The sequence below is a fragment of the Manis pentadactyla genome, chromosome 10, assembly GCF_030020395.1.
Source record: "Manis pentadactyla isolate mManPen7 chromosome 10, mManPen7.hap1, whole genome shotgun sequence".
NCBI lineage: Eukaryota > Metazoa > Chordata > Mammalia > Pholidota > Manidae > Manis > Manis pentadactyla.
Window position 1 is genome coordinate 88,156,522 of NC_080028.1, and position 14,187 is coordinate 88,170,708.

Below are 14,187 nucleotides of genomic sequence, written 5' to 3' on the forward strand. Positions count from 1 at the left end.
GAGAAGTGTCCACTGAAACAGGTTGCAGATTCCCCATACCAGCTCACCAAGAAGCTGTCTCCTTGATCTCCTCCATGATCATTAACTCTGAGACAAAGTTTTTGCCAAATGTGAGCTCTTATAGGTAATTAAGCACTTATCACAGAGGCCTCCCTCTTGGACATAAATTCACAACCTATAAAGGCAAGGAAGGAAGAGCTCTCACCTCCCTATGCCCTTCCCCTTGGATAAGAAGGAAATTGTGTGTCTCCATTTAGGTTTTGTGTAGAATTCTCTTCATAAAACCTACTGACTAAATATTTTTCTTCTGTAGTACATGTGGAACTTAACCTTATCAGAGGCCTGATTGGTCCCAGTAATTCCTTTCAGAGAAATGTCAGAGAAAATTGTCATTTTTAGACAATTTTGAGGACTTAGCTCTACTCCAACAAAATTGGAGATTAAAATTGAGATTCCAGATTTAAAAAAATTTAATTACACTAAGATATATCTGGAATTCAGTTGCATTGTTGTACTTTTGCCTCTCAAAATGGCTTATCAGGCAACTGTTGTCATGCGAATTCCACTTATCATCAATAAATTCAGAAAAAGGTGGCAAACATTCTTGGCATTCCACTGTAGGCAATCAGGTGTACTTTGAAATTCATGTGAGCTTTGCCTCCTCTTACCCAAAGAACAAACAGTGTACTTGTAGCTACTGTAGGCAAGAACAAAATTCAGAAATATGAGAAATTAAAACTTACTATTGTAGCACTTTTTTTTTTTGTATTCCAAAATCACTTCTTCCCCAAAGTACCCTGGGATTTCCTCTGCTCCTTCCTAATTAACACGTATGTCTGAGTTACGAGAAGGCCTGGCAGTGCCTCTTTGATCCATTAACAGTAGTACGCTGTAATAACCGCACTGTGAAATTTAACAGCTTCCAGTGAATTCTGTGGATGCTTCTAGTAAATTATCAAAACTGAAGGTGGTGTTTGGGAACCCCTAAATTTGGATTGGTGGCAAAAGTGAGAGTGGTTTTGGGGACTCCTGAACTTTGTACTAGTATATCTGTTTACAAATCCCAGCCTCACCATTTCTCATTTTTCTTATTTGCAGAACAGGGGTAACTGTTTACAGGGTTGTCATGATAGCTAAATAAAGTAACATACATAAAACATCTAGGCAAGTGCCTTGCTTATAGTCTTAAAGGCTTTTTCCTAAAAGTGCTGCTCATTTGATTTTTTCAATAAAGAATACTGTAGTATCACATGGAGGAATACTTGTACAAAATACCTCCAGTGTTGTTAATAAATAGCTCTTGATTTGTTCTTTTCGGTTCATATGCAGCATTTCCTCCTGATTTTATCTCTTGGATGTATAGAAATTGATGCCTTTGTGTTATTAGAACTTTTTGATACAGTATAAATACAGTATAGCTAGTGTATTTATAATTCAAAAGTGGAATAACTTCATCAACACATAGTTGGGGCAAGTGATTGGGAAGGCCAAATGCTAAGAATTTTTGTTTGTGACATTTTGAATTTGAAGTAGCTATGGATCTTCCATATATACTGGTCGATATAGAAGACACAGTGAAACTAATGGGAAGTCAGTTATTCATTTATAAAAAAAAGAAGCAGAATGCTTGCCTATATTACTAGGGACCAGTTAAGGTGACGGGAAGACTTTCATTATGTCAGTTTTACGTTTTAATTATAATTTTGCCAGAAGGGATGAAACTATGTAAATTAGATCCAGTAAAAAAATATTTCACTGTGAAATACTTGAAGGACATGATGGTTATTCTTTCTGTCATTTTTCCAGTTTGACAGCTAGCAGCATGCAGTAGTGTTGTGGCCAATGCCATGGATTCTTGAACACCCTCAAATTTTTATCTTGGCTCTTCCACTTATGGAGGATAGGACTTGTCACCACATGTGTTACTTAGCATTTTTGGACTTTGACTTTTGAGGTCTGCATTTAAGCTTTTGGTTCCTCAGCATTTGCCTCGGAGGAGAGAGTCTCCATTGTGCTATTCCTGGGCAGAGTAGTAGTTCATAGCACACTTCTCCTCAGTGTGTTTACTGTTTAGACTTCATGCTGAGGAAGGTGGAAGTACTCTAAGAATTTGGAATATAAAGATCATTTTCTATAACTTTTGTATCAAACAAAGGAAGTTAACTTAGAAATATACTTAAGTCCAGGGTTAAAAAAGTTTCTCTTTGCATGCTGAAATACTTGATGATGTGATGGTTATTATTATTTGTCATTTTTCCAGTTTGACTGCTGACAGTGTGGAATAATGTAATGACCACGAGCTCTTGAACACCCTTGAATTTTTTTTTTGTGGTATCATTAATCTACAATTACATGAAAGACATTATGTTTACTAGGCTCCCCCCTTCAACAAGTCCCCCCCCCCACATACCCCTTCACAGTCACTGTCCATCAGCATAGTAAGATGCTGTAAAATCACTACTTGTCTTCTCTGTGAACACCCGTGAATTTGAATCTTGGCTCTTGAAACGTGGGTAGGACATTTGAAACATTTGTTACTTAGCTTTCTTTGACTTTTACCCTCATTTGAAAGATGGGATTCCAACCACACATGTTTGTAAAGTGGATTATAAAGCTGGAGAAGCAAACACAGTTGGACACATCATAAATATTTGTCACTACCATTGTCATGCATGTCTCCTTTCCTCCACCCTATGTTGTTAATAATACACTCTTTCTTTACTTGGATGGATTGGTCATTATTATTTTAAACTTTACTTTTTTATTCTATCAAAATTCTACATAGAGTTCAAAAAGTCAAAGTTAAAAAAAAATTCAGCAGTTCCTTATATTCTTCCTTAAAGATATGCCTCTTTCTCTCTCTCAAGCAAAAATCATTTTCAGCTTTCCTAGGTGATTCTTTTTGTATTTGTCTTCATATCTAAATAGCTACTTAATACTGCTGCTGCTCATTTTATGTTCTCTGCTTATTATCACTTTATACTATGGAAGAGGAGGAAGTCATCAGAGTATATGGATGTGTTTAATCCACCATCTTTAATAGGATCTTTGTATCATTTAAAATAATAACATATTTGTCATTATTCTGGTTAATGAAATTTTCCCTATGTGAAATAGCAAGTAATAAGAATAATACCTTTTCAATGAGAGGATTAAAGATGGCGGCGTGAGAGGTGAGACAGAGGCTTCCTCCTAAAACTGTATATAATACGAAAATATAATTAATACAACTAATCCTGAGAGAGCAACAGGAAAGAGGACTGTGCCAGACCGCATACACCTGGAGAAAAAAAGCAGAGCTTACAGAACAGGGTAAGGTATGAAAGCTGTGACCAGCCAGGACCCAAGACCTTCCTCCACCCCAGCTCACTGGTGGGAGGAAGAGAAACTGAACAGGGAGGGAGTGGAGGCCTGGGACTGCTGAATACCTAACTCCAGAGATCTGCCCTGGGAGCACAAACCTACATTTCATGGTGCTTTCATGATACTCGTGATTACGGGGTTGGAAAGTTAAGACAGGCAGAATTCCTGGAGAGACTGAGATTCCAGCCGCTTGTGGAAAGCAGGGATCCATATCCGGCTGCTCTGGGACAAAACCTTATACCTGTATGCTCGGCCCACTGGTTCAGGCAGTGGAGACAGGCATAGCAGCCGGGAAGCAGAAACAGCTCTTTCCTCCCCCCAAGGCACCAATCCCACTCCCCTGCGACCCCCAACATTGCATCAGGAGCTGAGCAGCTCCAGAGACTACAGCTTCTGGACACTAGAGGGCACCATATACAAATATGAAACGCCGAAGGAACCTGGTCCAGAGTAAAATTAATATAAACCCTGAGAAAGATGACATGGACCTCATGACTCTTCCTGAAATGGAGTTCAAAATAAAAATAATCAACATGCCAATGGAGGTACTTGAAGATATTCAAGAACTCAGGAATGATTTCTGGTCAGAGATCCAATCATTGAAGAGCACAAGTGAGGGAATTAAAAGCAGATTGGATATAGTGGAGGAGACGATACATGAAATAGAAACTAGAGAAGAGGAATACAAAGAAGCTGAGGCACAGAGAGAAAAAAGGATCTCTAAGAATGAAAGAATATTGAGAGAACTGTGTGACCAATCCAAATGGAACAATATTCGCATTATAGGGATACCAGAGGAAGAAAGAGAGAAAGGGATAGAAAGTGTCTTTGAGGAGGTAATTGTTGAAAACTTCCACAATCTGGGGAAGGAGATAGTTTCTCAGGCCATGGAGATGCACAGATCTCCCAACACAAGGGAAGCAAGGAAGACAACACCAAGACATATAGTAAGTAATTAAAATTGCAAAGATCAAGGATAAGGACAGACTGTTAAAAGCAGCCAGAGAGAGAAATAAGATCACATACAAAGGAAAGCCCATCAGGCTAACATCAGACTTCTCAGCAGAAACCTTATAGGACAGAAGGGAGTGGCATGATGTATTTAATGCAATGAAGCAGAAGGGCCTGGAACTAAGATTACTTTATGCGGCAAGATTATCATTTAAATTTGAAGGAGAGATTAAAAAATTTCCAGATTAGCAAAAGCTGAGATAATTTACCTCCCACAAACCATCTCTACAGTGTATTTTGGAGGGACTGCTATAGATGGAGATGTTCCTAAGGTTTAATAGCTGTCACCAGAGGTAATAAAACCACAGTAAAGAAAGTAGAACAGCTAATTACTAAGCAAATGCAAAATTAAATTAACTATCCCAAAAGTCAATCAAGAGATAGACAAAGAGTACAGAATATGATGTTAGGTATCATATAAAGAATGAAGGAGAAAGGAAAAGGAGGAGAGAAAAAAAAAAACCCTTAGATTGTGTTTGTAATAGCATATTAAATGAGTTAAGTTCTAAGGAAGTTAACCTTGAACCTTTGGTAACCACGAATCTGAAGTCTACAATGGCAAAAAGTACATACCTATCGATAATCACCCTGAGTATAAATGGACTGAATACACCACTCAAAAGACATAGAGTCACTGAATGGATAAAAAAACAAGACCCATCTATATGCTGCCTACAAGAGACTCACTTTAAACCCAAAGACATACACAGACTAAAAGTGAAGGGATGGAAAAAGATACTTCATGCAACTAATAGAAAAAATTAAGAGTTGCAGTACTTATATCAGACAAAATAGACTTCAAAGCAAAGAAAGTCACAAGAGACAAAGAAGGACATTACATAATGCTAAAGGGGTCAATCCAACAAGAAGATATAACCATTACAAATATCTATGGTCCCAACACAGGAGCACCTACATATGTGAAACAAATACTAAATGAACTAAAAGGGGAAATAGAATGCAATGCATTCATTCTGGGAGACTTTAACACTCCATTCACTCTGAAGGACAGATCAACCAGAGAGAGAATAAGTAAGAAGACAGAGGTACTGAACAACACATTAGAACAGATGGACCTAACAGACATCTACAAAACTCTACACCCAAACTCAGCAGAATACACATTCTTCTCAAGTGCACATGGATCATTTTCAAGAATAGATCATATACTAGGCCACAAAAAGAGCCTCAGTAAATTCAAAAAGATTGAAATTGTACCAATCAGCTTCTCAGACCACAAAGGTATGAAACTAGAAATAAATTATGCAAAGAAAATGAAAAATCCCACAAACGCATGGAGGCATCACAACATGCTCCTAAATAACCAATGGACCAATGACCAAATAAAAACAGAGATTAAGCAATACATGGAGACAAATGACAACAATAATTCAACATTGCAAACTCTGTTGGATGCAGCCAAGGCCAGGCTAAGAGGAAAGTATACGGCAATACAGGCCTACTTCAGGAAAGAAGAACAATCCCATATAAGCAGTCAAAACTCACAATTAATGAAACTAGAAAAAGAGGAACAAATGAGGCCCAAAGTCAGTAGAAGGAGGAACATAATAAAGATTAGAGCAGAAATAAATAAAATTTAGAAAAATAAAACAATAGAAAGAATCAATGAAAGCAAGAACTGGTTCTTGGAGAAAATAAACAAAATAGATAAACCCCTAGCCAGACTTATCAAGAAAAAAAGAGAATCTGCACACATAAACAGAATCAGAAATGAGAAAGGAAAAATCACTATGGACACCACAGAAATACAAAGAATTATTAGAGAATACTATGAAAAATTATATGCTAACTAACTGGATAACCTAGAAGAAATGGGCAACTTTCTAGAAAACTGCAACCTTCCAAGGCTGACCATGGAAGAAACAGAAAATCTGAACAGACCAATTACCAGCAACGAAATTGAACTGGTAATCAAAAAACTACCTAAGAACAAAACGCCTGGACTGGATGGCTTCACTGCTGAATTTTATCAAGCATTTAGTGAAGACCTAATATCCATCCTCCTTAAAGTTTTCCAAAGAATAGAAGAGGGAATACTCCTAAACTCATTCTATGAGGCCAGCATCACTCTAATACCCAAACCAGGCAAAGACACCACAAAAAAGAAAATTAGAGACCAATATCCCTGATGAACATAGATGCAAAAATACTCAACAAAATATTAGCAAACCGAATTCAAAAATACATCAAAAAGATCATCCATCATGATCAAGTAGGATTTATTCTAGGGATGCAAGGATGGTACAACATTCGAAAATCCTTCAACATCATCCACCACATAAACAAGAAGAAGGACAAAAACCACATGATCATCTCCATAAATGCTGAAAAAGCATTCGACAAAATTCAACATCCATTCATGATAGAATCTCTCAACAAAATGGGTATAGAGGGCAAGTACCTCAACATAATAAAGGCCATATATGACAAACCCAAAGCCAACAACATAAATAACAGAGAGAATCTGAAAGCTTTTCCTCTAAGATTGGGAACAAGACAAGGATGCCCCCTTTCCCCACTTCTATTCAACATAGTACTGGAGGTCCTAGCCACGGCAATCAGACAACACAAAGAGATAAAAGGCATCCAGACTGGCAAGGAATAAGTTAAATTGTCCCTGTTTTCAGATGACATGATGTTGTACATAAAAAACCCTAAAGACTCCTCTCCAAAACTACTAGATCTAATATCTGAATTCAGCAAAGTTGCAGAGTACAAAATTAATACACAGAAATCTGTGGCGTTCCTATACACTAAGAAATCTTTAGAAGACAGAGAAATCAGGGAAAGAATTCCATTCACAGTTGCATCAAAAAGAATAAAATACCTAGGAATAAATCCAACCAAGGAAGTGAAAGACCTATACCCTGAAAACTAAAAGATACTCTTAAGAGAAATTAAAGAGGACACTAACAAGTGGAAACTCATCTCATGCTCATGGAAAGGAAGAACTAATACTGTCAAAATGGCCATCCTGCCTAAAGCAATCTTTGGATTCAATGCAATTCCTATCAAAACACCAGCAGCATTCTTCAACGAACTGGAGAAAATCATTCTAAAATTCATATAAAACTACAAAAACCTCGCATAGCCAAAGCAATTTTGAGAAGGAAGAATAAAGCTGGGGGCTTCATGCTCCCCACCTTCAAGCTCTACTACAAAGCCACAGTAATCAAGACAATTTGGTACCGTCACAAGAACAGACCCATAGACCAATGGAACAGACTAGAAACCCCTTGTATAAACCCAACCATATCTGGTCAATTAATATACGGTAAAGGAACCATGAATATACAATTGGGAAATGACAGCCTCTTCAACAGCTGGTGTTGGCAAAACTGGACAGCTACATGCAAGAGAATGAAACTGGATTATTATTTAACCCCATACACAGAAGTAAACTCGAAATGGATTAAAGACTTGAATGTAAGTCATGAAACCATAAAACTCTTAGAAGACAGCATAGACAAACATCTCCTGAATATAAGCATGAGCAAATTCTTCCTGAACGCATCGCTTCTCCTCAAGCAAGGGAAACAAAAGCAAAAATGAACTCATGGAACTACATCAAACTAAAAAGTTTCTGTACGGCAAAAGACACCATCAAGAGAACAAAAAGGCATCCTACAGTATGGGGAATATATTTGTAAATGACATATCCGACAAGGGGTTAACATCCAAAATATATGAGGAACTTAGATGCCTCAACACCCAAAAAGCAAATCCCGAATTAACAAATGATCAGAGGATATGAAGAGACAGTTCTCCAAAGAAGAAATTCAGATGGCCAACAGACACATTAAAAGATGCTCCACATCACTAATCATCAGGGAAATGCAAATTAAAACCACAATGAGATATCACCTCACACCATTAAGGATGGCCAGCATCGAAAAGACTAAGAACAACTAATGCTGGCGATGATGCGGAGAGAGGGTAACCCTCCTACACTGCTGGTGGGAATGTAAGCTAGTTCAACCATTGTGGAAGGCAATATGGAGGTTCCTCAAAAAACTAAAAATAGAAATACCATTTGAACCCGAAATCCCACTCCTTGGAATTTACCCAAAGAATACAACTTCTCAGATTCAGAAAGACATATGCACCCCTAAGTTTATTGCAGCACTTTTTACAATAGCCAAGATATGGAAGCAACCTAAGTGTCCATCAGTAGATGAATGGATAAAGAATAAGTGGTACATATACAGAATGAAATACTATTCAGCCATAAGAAAGAAACAAATCTTACCATTTGCAACAACATGGAGTAGAGCTGGAGGACATGCTCAGTGAAATAAGCCAGGTGAAGAAAGACAAATGCCAAATGATTTCCCTCGTTTGTACAATGAAGCAAACTGAAGCATCAAAATAGCTGCGGACTCAGAGACTCCAAGTATGAACTATTGGTTACCAAAGGGGATGGGTGTGGGAGGGTGGATGGGGATGGAGGGACAAGGGGATTGAAGGGTATTATGTTTAGTACACATGGTGTGGGGAATCACCGGGAAAACAGTGTAGCACAGCGAAGACATAGTAACTCTGTGGCATCTTACTGCACTGATGGACAGTGTCTGCACTGGGGTATGGGTGGGGACTTGATAATATGGGTAAATGTAATAACCACATTGTTTTTTCATGTGAAACCTTCATGAGAGTGTATATCAGTCATACCTTAAAAAAAAAGAATAATACCTTTTGTACAGCGTTTGCTTGATCTAGACAATAGGAGCCCTAGAAGTGGCTCATGTGGCTGACAAGGCCACAGATCTTTAGCAGCCTGGATTTATTTAGTCAGGGCTGCTCGTGGCATGTTTTTGAGATCACCTACGATCTTTTGAGTTTATCTGTAATTCTGCATAGATTTGCCTTTTTCCTTTCTGTTGTATTTAAGGAATTCTTGAAGCAGGGTGACCTCACGTCTCAGCATGCTTAACCTCAGGTTCTTTGATTTGGGGTTTCATTCCTGTGTTTATGCAGCTCTCTAAGATTATTTTTGTGTCAGTCATACTGAATTTTGGCCTTTAGCTCCTGCATTTTGCATGAAACAGTTTGACTTTTTCTGAGCTGTCAGTTATTCAGTATGATTGATTATTCTAAGATTGTCTTCAGAGGGGGCATGTATAGATTCAGTTTTGTTGTAGGGGTCTGAAGACTCAGCATTAATTTAAGAGTAACCTGCTGGTAATAGACTGAATGTGTATGTCCCTTCACAATTTATGTGTTGGGAGTCCTAGTCTTCCAGGCTAACCCTCCAGACTGGGCCTCTAAGCAAGTAATTGAGGCTAAATGAGATCATAGGGGTGGTGCCCTGATCTGATAGGATTGATATCCTTGTAAAAAGAGATACCAGAGTACCTGTTCTCCTAAACCTTCCACGAACACTGAGAAAGAGCCATGTGCATCCATGGTGAAAGATGGCCATCTGCCAGAAGCTTCATCTTAGACTTCCAGCCCCCAGAACTGTGGGGAAATTAATTTCTGTTGTTCAAGCCATTCAGTCTCCAGTATTTTATGGTGGCCCAAGCAACTCACACACTTACCTTGTGTTACAGCTGCTTGGTCTTATAGTTTGTTTTCTTAGACATCTACATTGGCAGTTAGAGTTTCCAGTTTTCAGATTTTAGCTTACAATTTTCATATCTGTGTAACTAATTTCTTTCATTTTAAGGCAGGTTAGAGGTTTTTGTAGTCAGTAGAGACCAGATCTTCAAACTGCATTAGGAGTTAGGAAACCAAATTAATGGGTTGCAGTGAAAAATTTTTTAAGTGAAATACATTGCCTGTATTTTTCTGAAAGTTATGTTTCCAGAGAAGGAGTGTGTGTATATGTGTATGTGTACTAGATTGAGATACGAAATGTACTTCTTACTATAGGTTGTTTCAAGAAAAGATTTTTAAGTCTATTTTTAAAGACTTAAGGTTTATAAGTCTGTTGCTCCAGCCTGAACTAATCTTTAGTCTCATGGCAAATGGTTATTATTAGGGTTTGAGGGAAAAGGAAGACCCAGGAGTGTGAACCCTGAGGGATCAGACTTCTAAACCCAAAAAGAGACCCGGAAATATAAACCCCAAGAGGGAAAGACAGAGAAGAGAAGAATATGCTTTTCTGTTTTACTGGGCTGGCAAAGCAGGGACCACCCAAGAGGACTGTTCTAGGAGGGCCGAACTCATGGCAGGGTGGGAGTGATTTTAGCACATCTCTCTCTGCACTCTCAAAGCGCCTATGCATAATCTCACTCGCTGCACACACCATGGCATATTATAGTTACTTTTAAAATGTTTGTGACTGGGCCAGACTCAGAGTGGGCACTCCGTAAATGCTAAAAGGAGGAACGAATAAAAGGTATACATCATTATGGGCCTCGTTGGACGATCATGCACATTAATGGTATGTTTACTCCTACACTAGTTGTGAAGTCACCCCACTTCCAGGTATGTGTGAATATTGTGCCTTCTATCATGAATACACTGTGAGAACAGTCTACTCTATTCTAATGGAACCAAGACCAACAAAATTCCATCCTATCTCTCAAGATGTTAGTAGAATGAGGGAGATTTTTTTTTTCATTCTGTGGCCTTCCAGATTTGTTAAGACGTAAGGAGGAAGAGGTGAGGTCCTTATTTGTCTTAAGTGACAGTATAAATTATAGTAAGTCCATTGTATTAACAAAGCCACCAGTCTTGGTGGGGTGGATGGGCTAGGGGAGGGAACTACAGAAGCAGTCTTAATTGGTCGTTGGGCAAGTTCAGGGTACATGGAGGTCCAGGGAACTGTGATAGTCTAAGGAGATTTGGAAAGACTTCCCAGAGCAGAGGACATTTATGAAGGATCCTGAGGCATAAATAGGTGTTAATCAGTCAGAGGGAACAGCATTGGAGTTGCATGGGGTGGGGGGAGCTCACAAAGAGCCTCCGGATGGAAAGTTGATATTTAGACTATATGTTCTAGATAATGGGGCTCTGTCCTGTTGTGGGGATAGTGATCTCAGGCAGCCTGCAAAAGCTGGAAGAAGCCAAAACTGGAATGAGGGGATCAATCAGTGGGAAGACTTACAAGTCCCAGAAGTGAGGGCCTGCCCTAGGGTGGTGTCAGGGACTGGCTGTAGCAACGCTGCAGAGGAAGAACCGGTGGGCCTGGCTGGCCTTCAGATGTGAGGGCCCAGGGAAGGAGGCGCCTTCACTCTTTAATTGAGGCTCGGCAGCCAAGGATGACAGTGTCTTTACAGTAGTAGAGGACATCTGAGGGCAGTAGGTCTTGGGAGGGAAAATATTAGGGAGATGGGGATTTTATATCTTGGGCTATAGACTTCATAGAGGCCTTGGGTCACCATTTCAGGGAATGGTCTTATTAGAATAAAATTTCTCATGATTCATAGGTAGACTAAATTTTTTCATGTACTTGGCATTTTTTCCCCCTAGAAAGCTCTTAGCTGTTGGGTAAAAATCAGATGTCATTGAAATTCATCATATTTTAATATTCTGAATCCAGAAACCTATATATTTTCAGTGTTCTCTCAGCTAGAATGTGAAATTGTTACTTAATTTGGTTTATAATCAAGGTTTTTAAAAATATGTTGGGATAACAAAGATTTGTCTGTTTATAAGTATCAATATATTATACATTTACACAAATGAATGCCAGATAGATGCTTTAAATTAAAAGCTGTCACAGTTCAATTAGTAATTCCTTCAGAGCCTTTTCAGCTTATTTCAACTAACTTTCTGTTTTCTTCATTCCTGGTCATTATTTTACAGTTGCATTTGAAAGCAGTTTTCTTAAAAAGAGTACAAATTAGATTATTCCCTTTATTAAAATTCTTAACAAGGCTTTCCACTAATGATATTATATCCATGTTAGGCTAAAAAGGCTAGTTTGAGTCATGTAGTTATCATTTCAGAATTAGAAGTCATTGATTAAGTCCTCACTAATAACTCAAGCAAAGTTTATTAATGAAAGCTAGATGCTGTTAACATAACCATGAAAATTCATACCAGATAAAAAGTGGCAACAACAGGAATTAGAATTAGCTTGTCCATTAACAACATGATGATGCCAAAAATTTAAGGAACTTCTTTCAGTGATACTACTGAAGATAAACTTGACCCTCAATTACATGGTGTTCTTTATTCTGCAGCTGGGTCTTCCAGGTCCAGAATGGCAGCAGCCCTAAGGAAAAAGAAACTCTCCATTGACTATAGTACATTCCGCTTTCATCTGGAGCATGAAAGGGTTTTCTTTAACATGATAAGGAGGAAAGATTGGGCCCATTTTTTATATTTACTTGATTTTTTTTTCTGGGTGTTTTTACTTCTGTCCTGATTACATTTTTTTCTTTCTAGTTTAAGATTGATAGCGAATGGTGGACATGGATCGATTATAACCGCTTCCAGGAGCTCATCCAAGAATATGAAGACAGTAGTGGATCAAAAACTTTCAGTGCAAAGGATTATATGGCCAAAACTCCTCACTGGGCATTATTTGGTGCCAATGAAAGAGGCTTTGATCCCAAGGACACAAGATATCAGAGAAAAAACAAATCAAAGGATATTTCTTGATGTTGAAATTATGTGTAGGATACTGAAGGACAAAAATTAATGGCCCTAGAAGGTTCTCAGAGTGCACTGTGATTTTTCCAAGGACAAATTATCCAAGTTATATTTCATACAGAGGAGACTACAAAGCTGGCATGTGGGTTGGGAGACAGCATCCACACTTTGAGTGTCTGGGACTCACCCTCAGCATTTCTTTCCATAACTCAGTCCCTTTCCTGATTTTAATTCTGAGAGGAAAATTGTTTTGGGGAAAGTACACAGCCATTATCAAAATTTAACCAACAATTTAAATTACAATTAGTAAGACTCTCTAGAATGCTATTCATGAGAGTGCTGTAAGGAATGAATGTCTGATTCACTTCCCCCTGTGGGCTGTTGGCTTTTTGGATTGTACTTCTCTGAGGTAAGTGTATCTGCTCTCTCTGAGGTCGCCATCCCTTTTTTGTGAATCTTATGATAACACCTTCTGAAAGTTATTTGTCATAATTCTCAATTATTTTAAATACTGCATAGGTTACTTTAAAGTTTTGCTTAGTACTGATGCTTTATGAAATTGAATTGGATCTAAACATACTAGATCTCATTCTGTTCTCATACAGACTACCATAGAAGGAAATATATGGGCTGGATTAGAGTAAAACCTCTGTTCTATAAGAGAAAGTACCCTGTGATGTCACTGAGTAATTAATCTCACAGACTTTGAACCTGAGGACAATTTGCTTTCATTTTGAAAAGTCAGAGTTTAAGCCCCATCACCATACAGAAAAGGTCACCACCTTTTTTCACTCTTGTAGCCTGAGTTACTTAATGCAATCTGTTCTTTAAAGTTTGTTATTTTTTTGGTAATTGAAAACATTATTAAATACTCAGTAGTGTTCTTAAAGTATCATAGTTATTTTTAAAATTCCTTTATCCTAATTAATTAATAATAATATTTGGTGGTAAATAATTAAAATTGATGGTAACATATCACAAATAATGATTAATAATAAATCTTTTGTAAAGATGAAATTCTCTTTTGAGCATTTATTTTAAAGCTGCATCTAGTCCCATGGTTCTAAGCCCTATCAGACCCACCTTCCCTTATATATCTATCAACTATTTTGTAACACCTCTATTCTCTGCTGAAGTAAAATTCATAGATAATGTAACCTACCTACTCACTTAGTTGAAAACTGGGCACTGGATTTATTTCTAAGTGACAGAGTCAAAATACTGCTCTCTGTTGTGACATGGGAT

General features: G+C 38.0%; 1 protein-coding gene across 3 annotated transcripts in view; it reads left to right on the forward strand.

Annotated features, from left to right (window-relative positions):
* Positions 1–13,831, forward strand: part of LOC118923724 (S-adenosyl-L-methionine-dependent tRNA 4-demethylwyosine synthase TYW1) — a 312,259-nt gene extending 298,428 nt beyond the window's left edge. For all 3 annotated transcript variants that reach the window (XM_036907895.2, XM_036907896.2, XM_036907897.2), the window contains one exon: positions 12,736–13,831. In XM_036907895.2, coding sequence (XP_036763790.2) covers positions 12,736–12,951 — 216 coding nt within the window. In that variant the 3' untranslated portion in view covers positions 12,952–13,831. The remainder of the gene's footprint in view (positions 1–12,735) is intronic.
* The last annotated feature ends 356 nt before the right edge of the window (positions 13,832–14,187 follow it).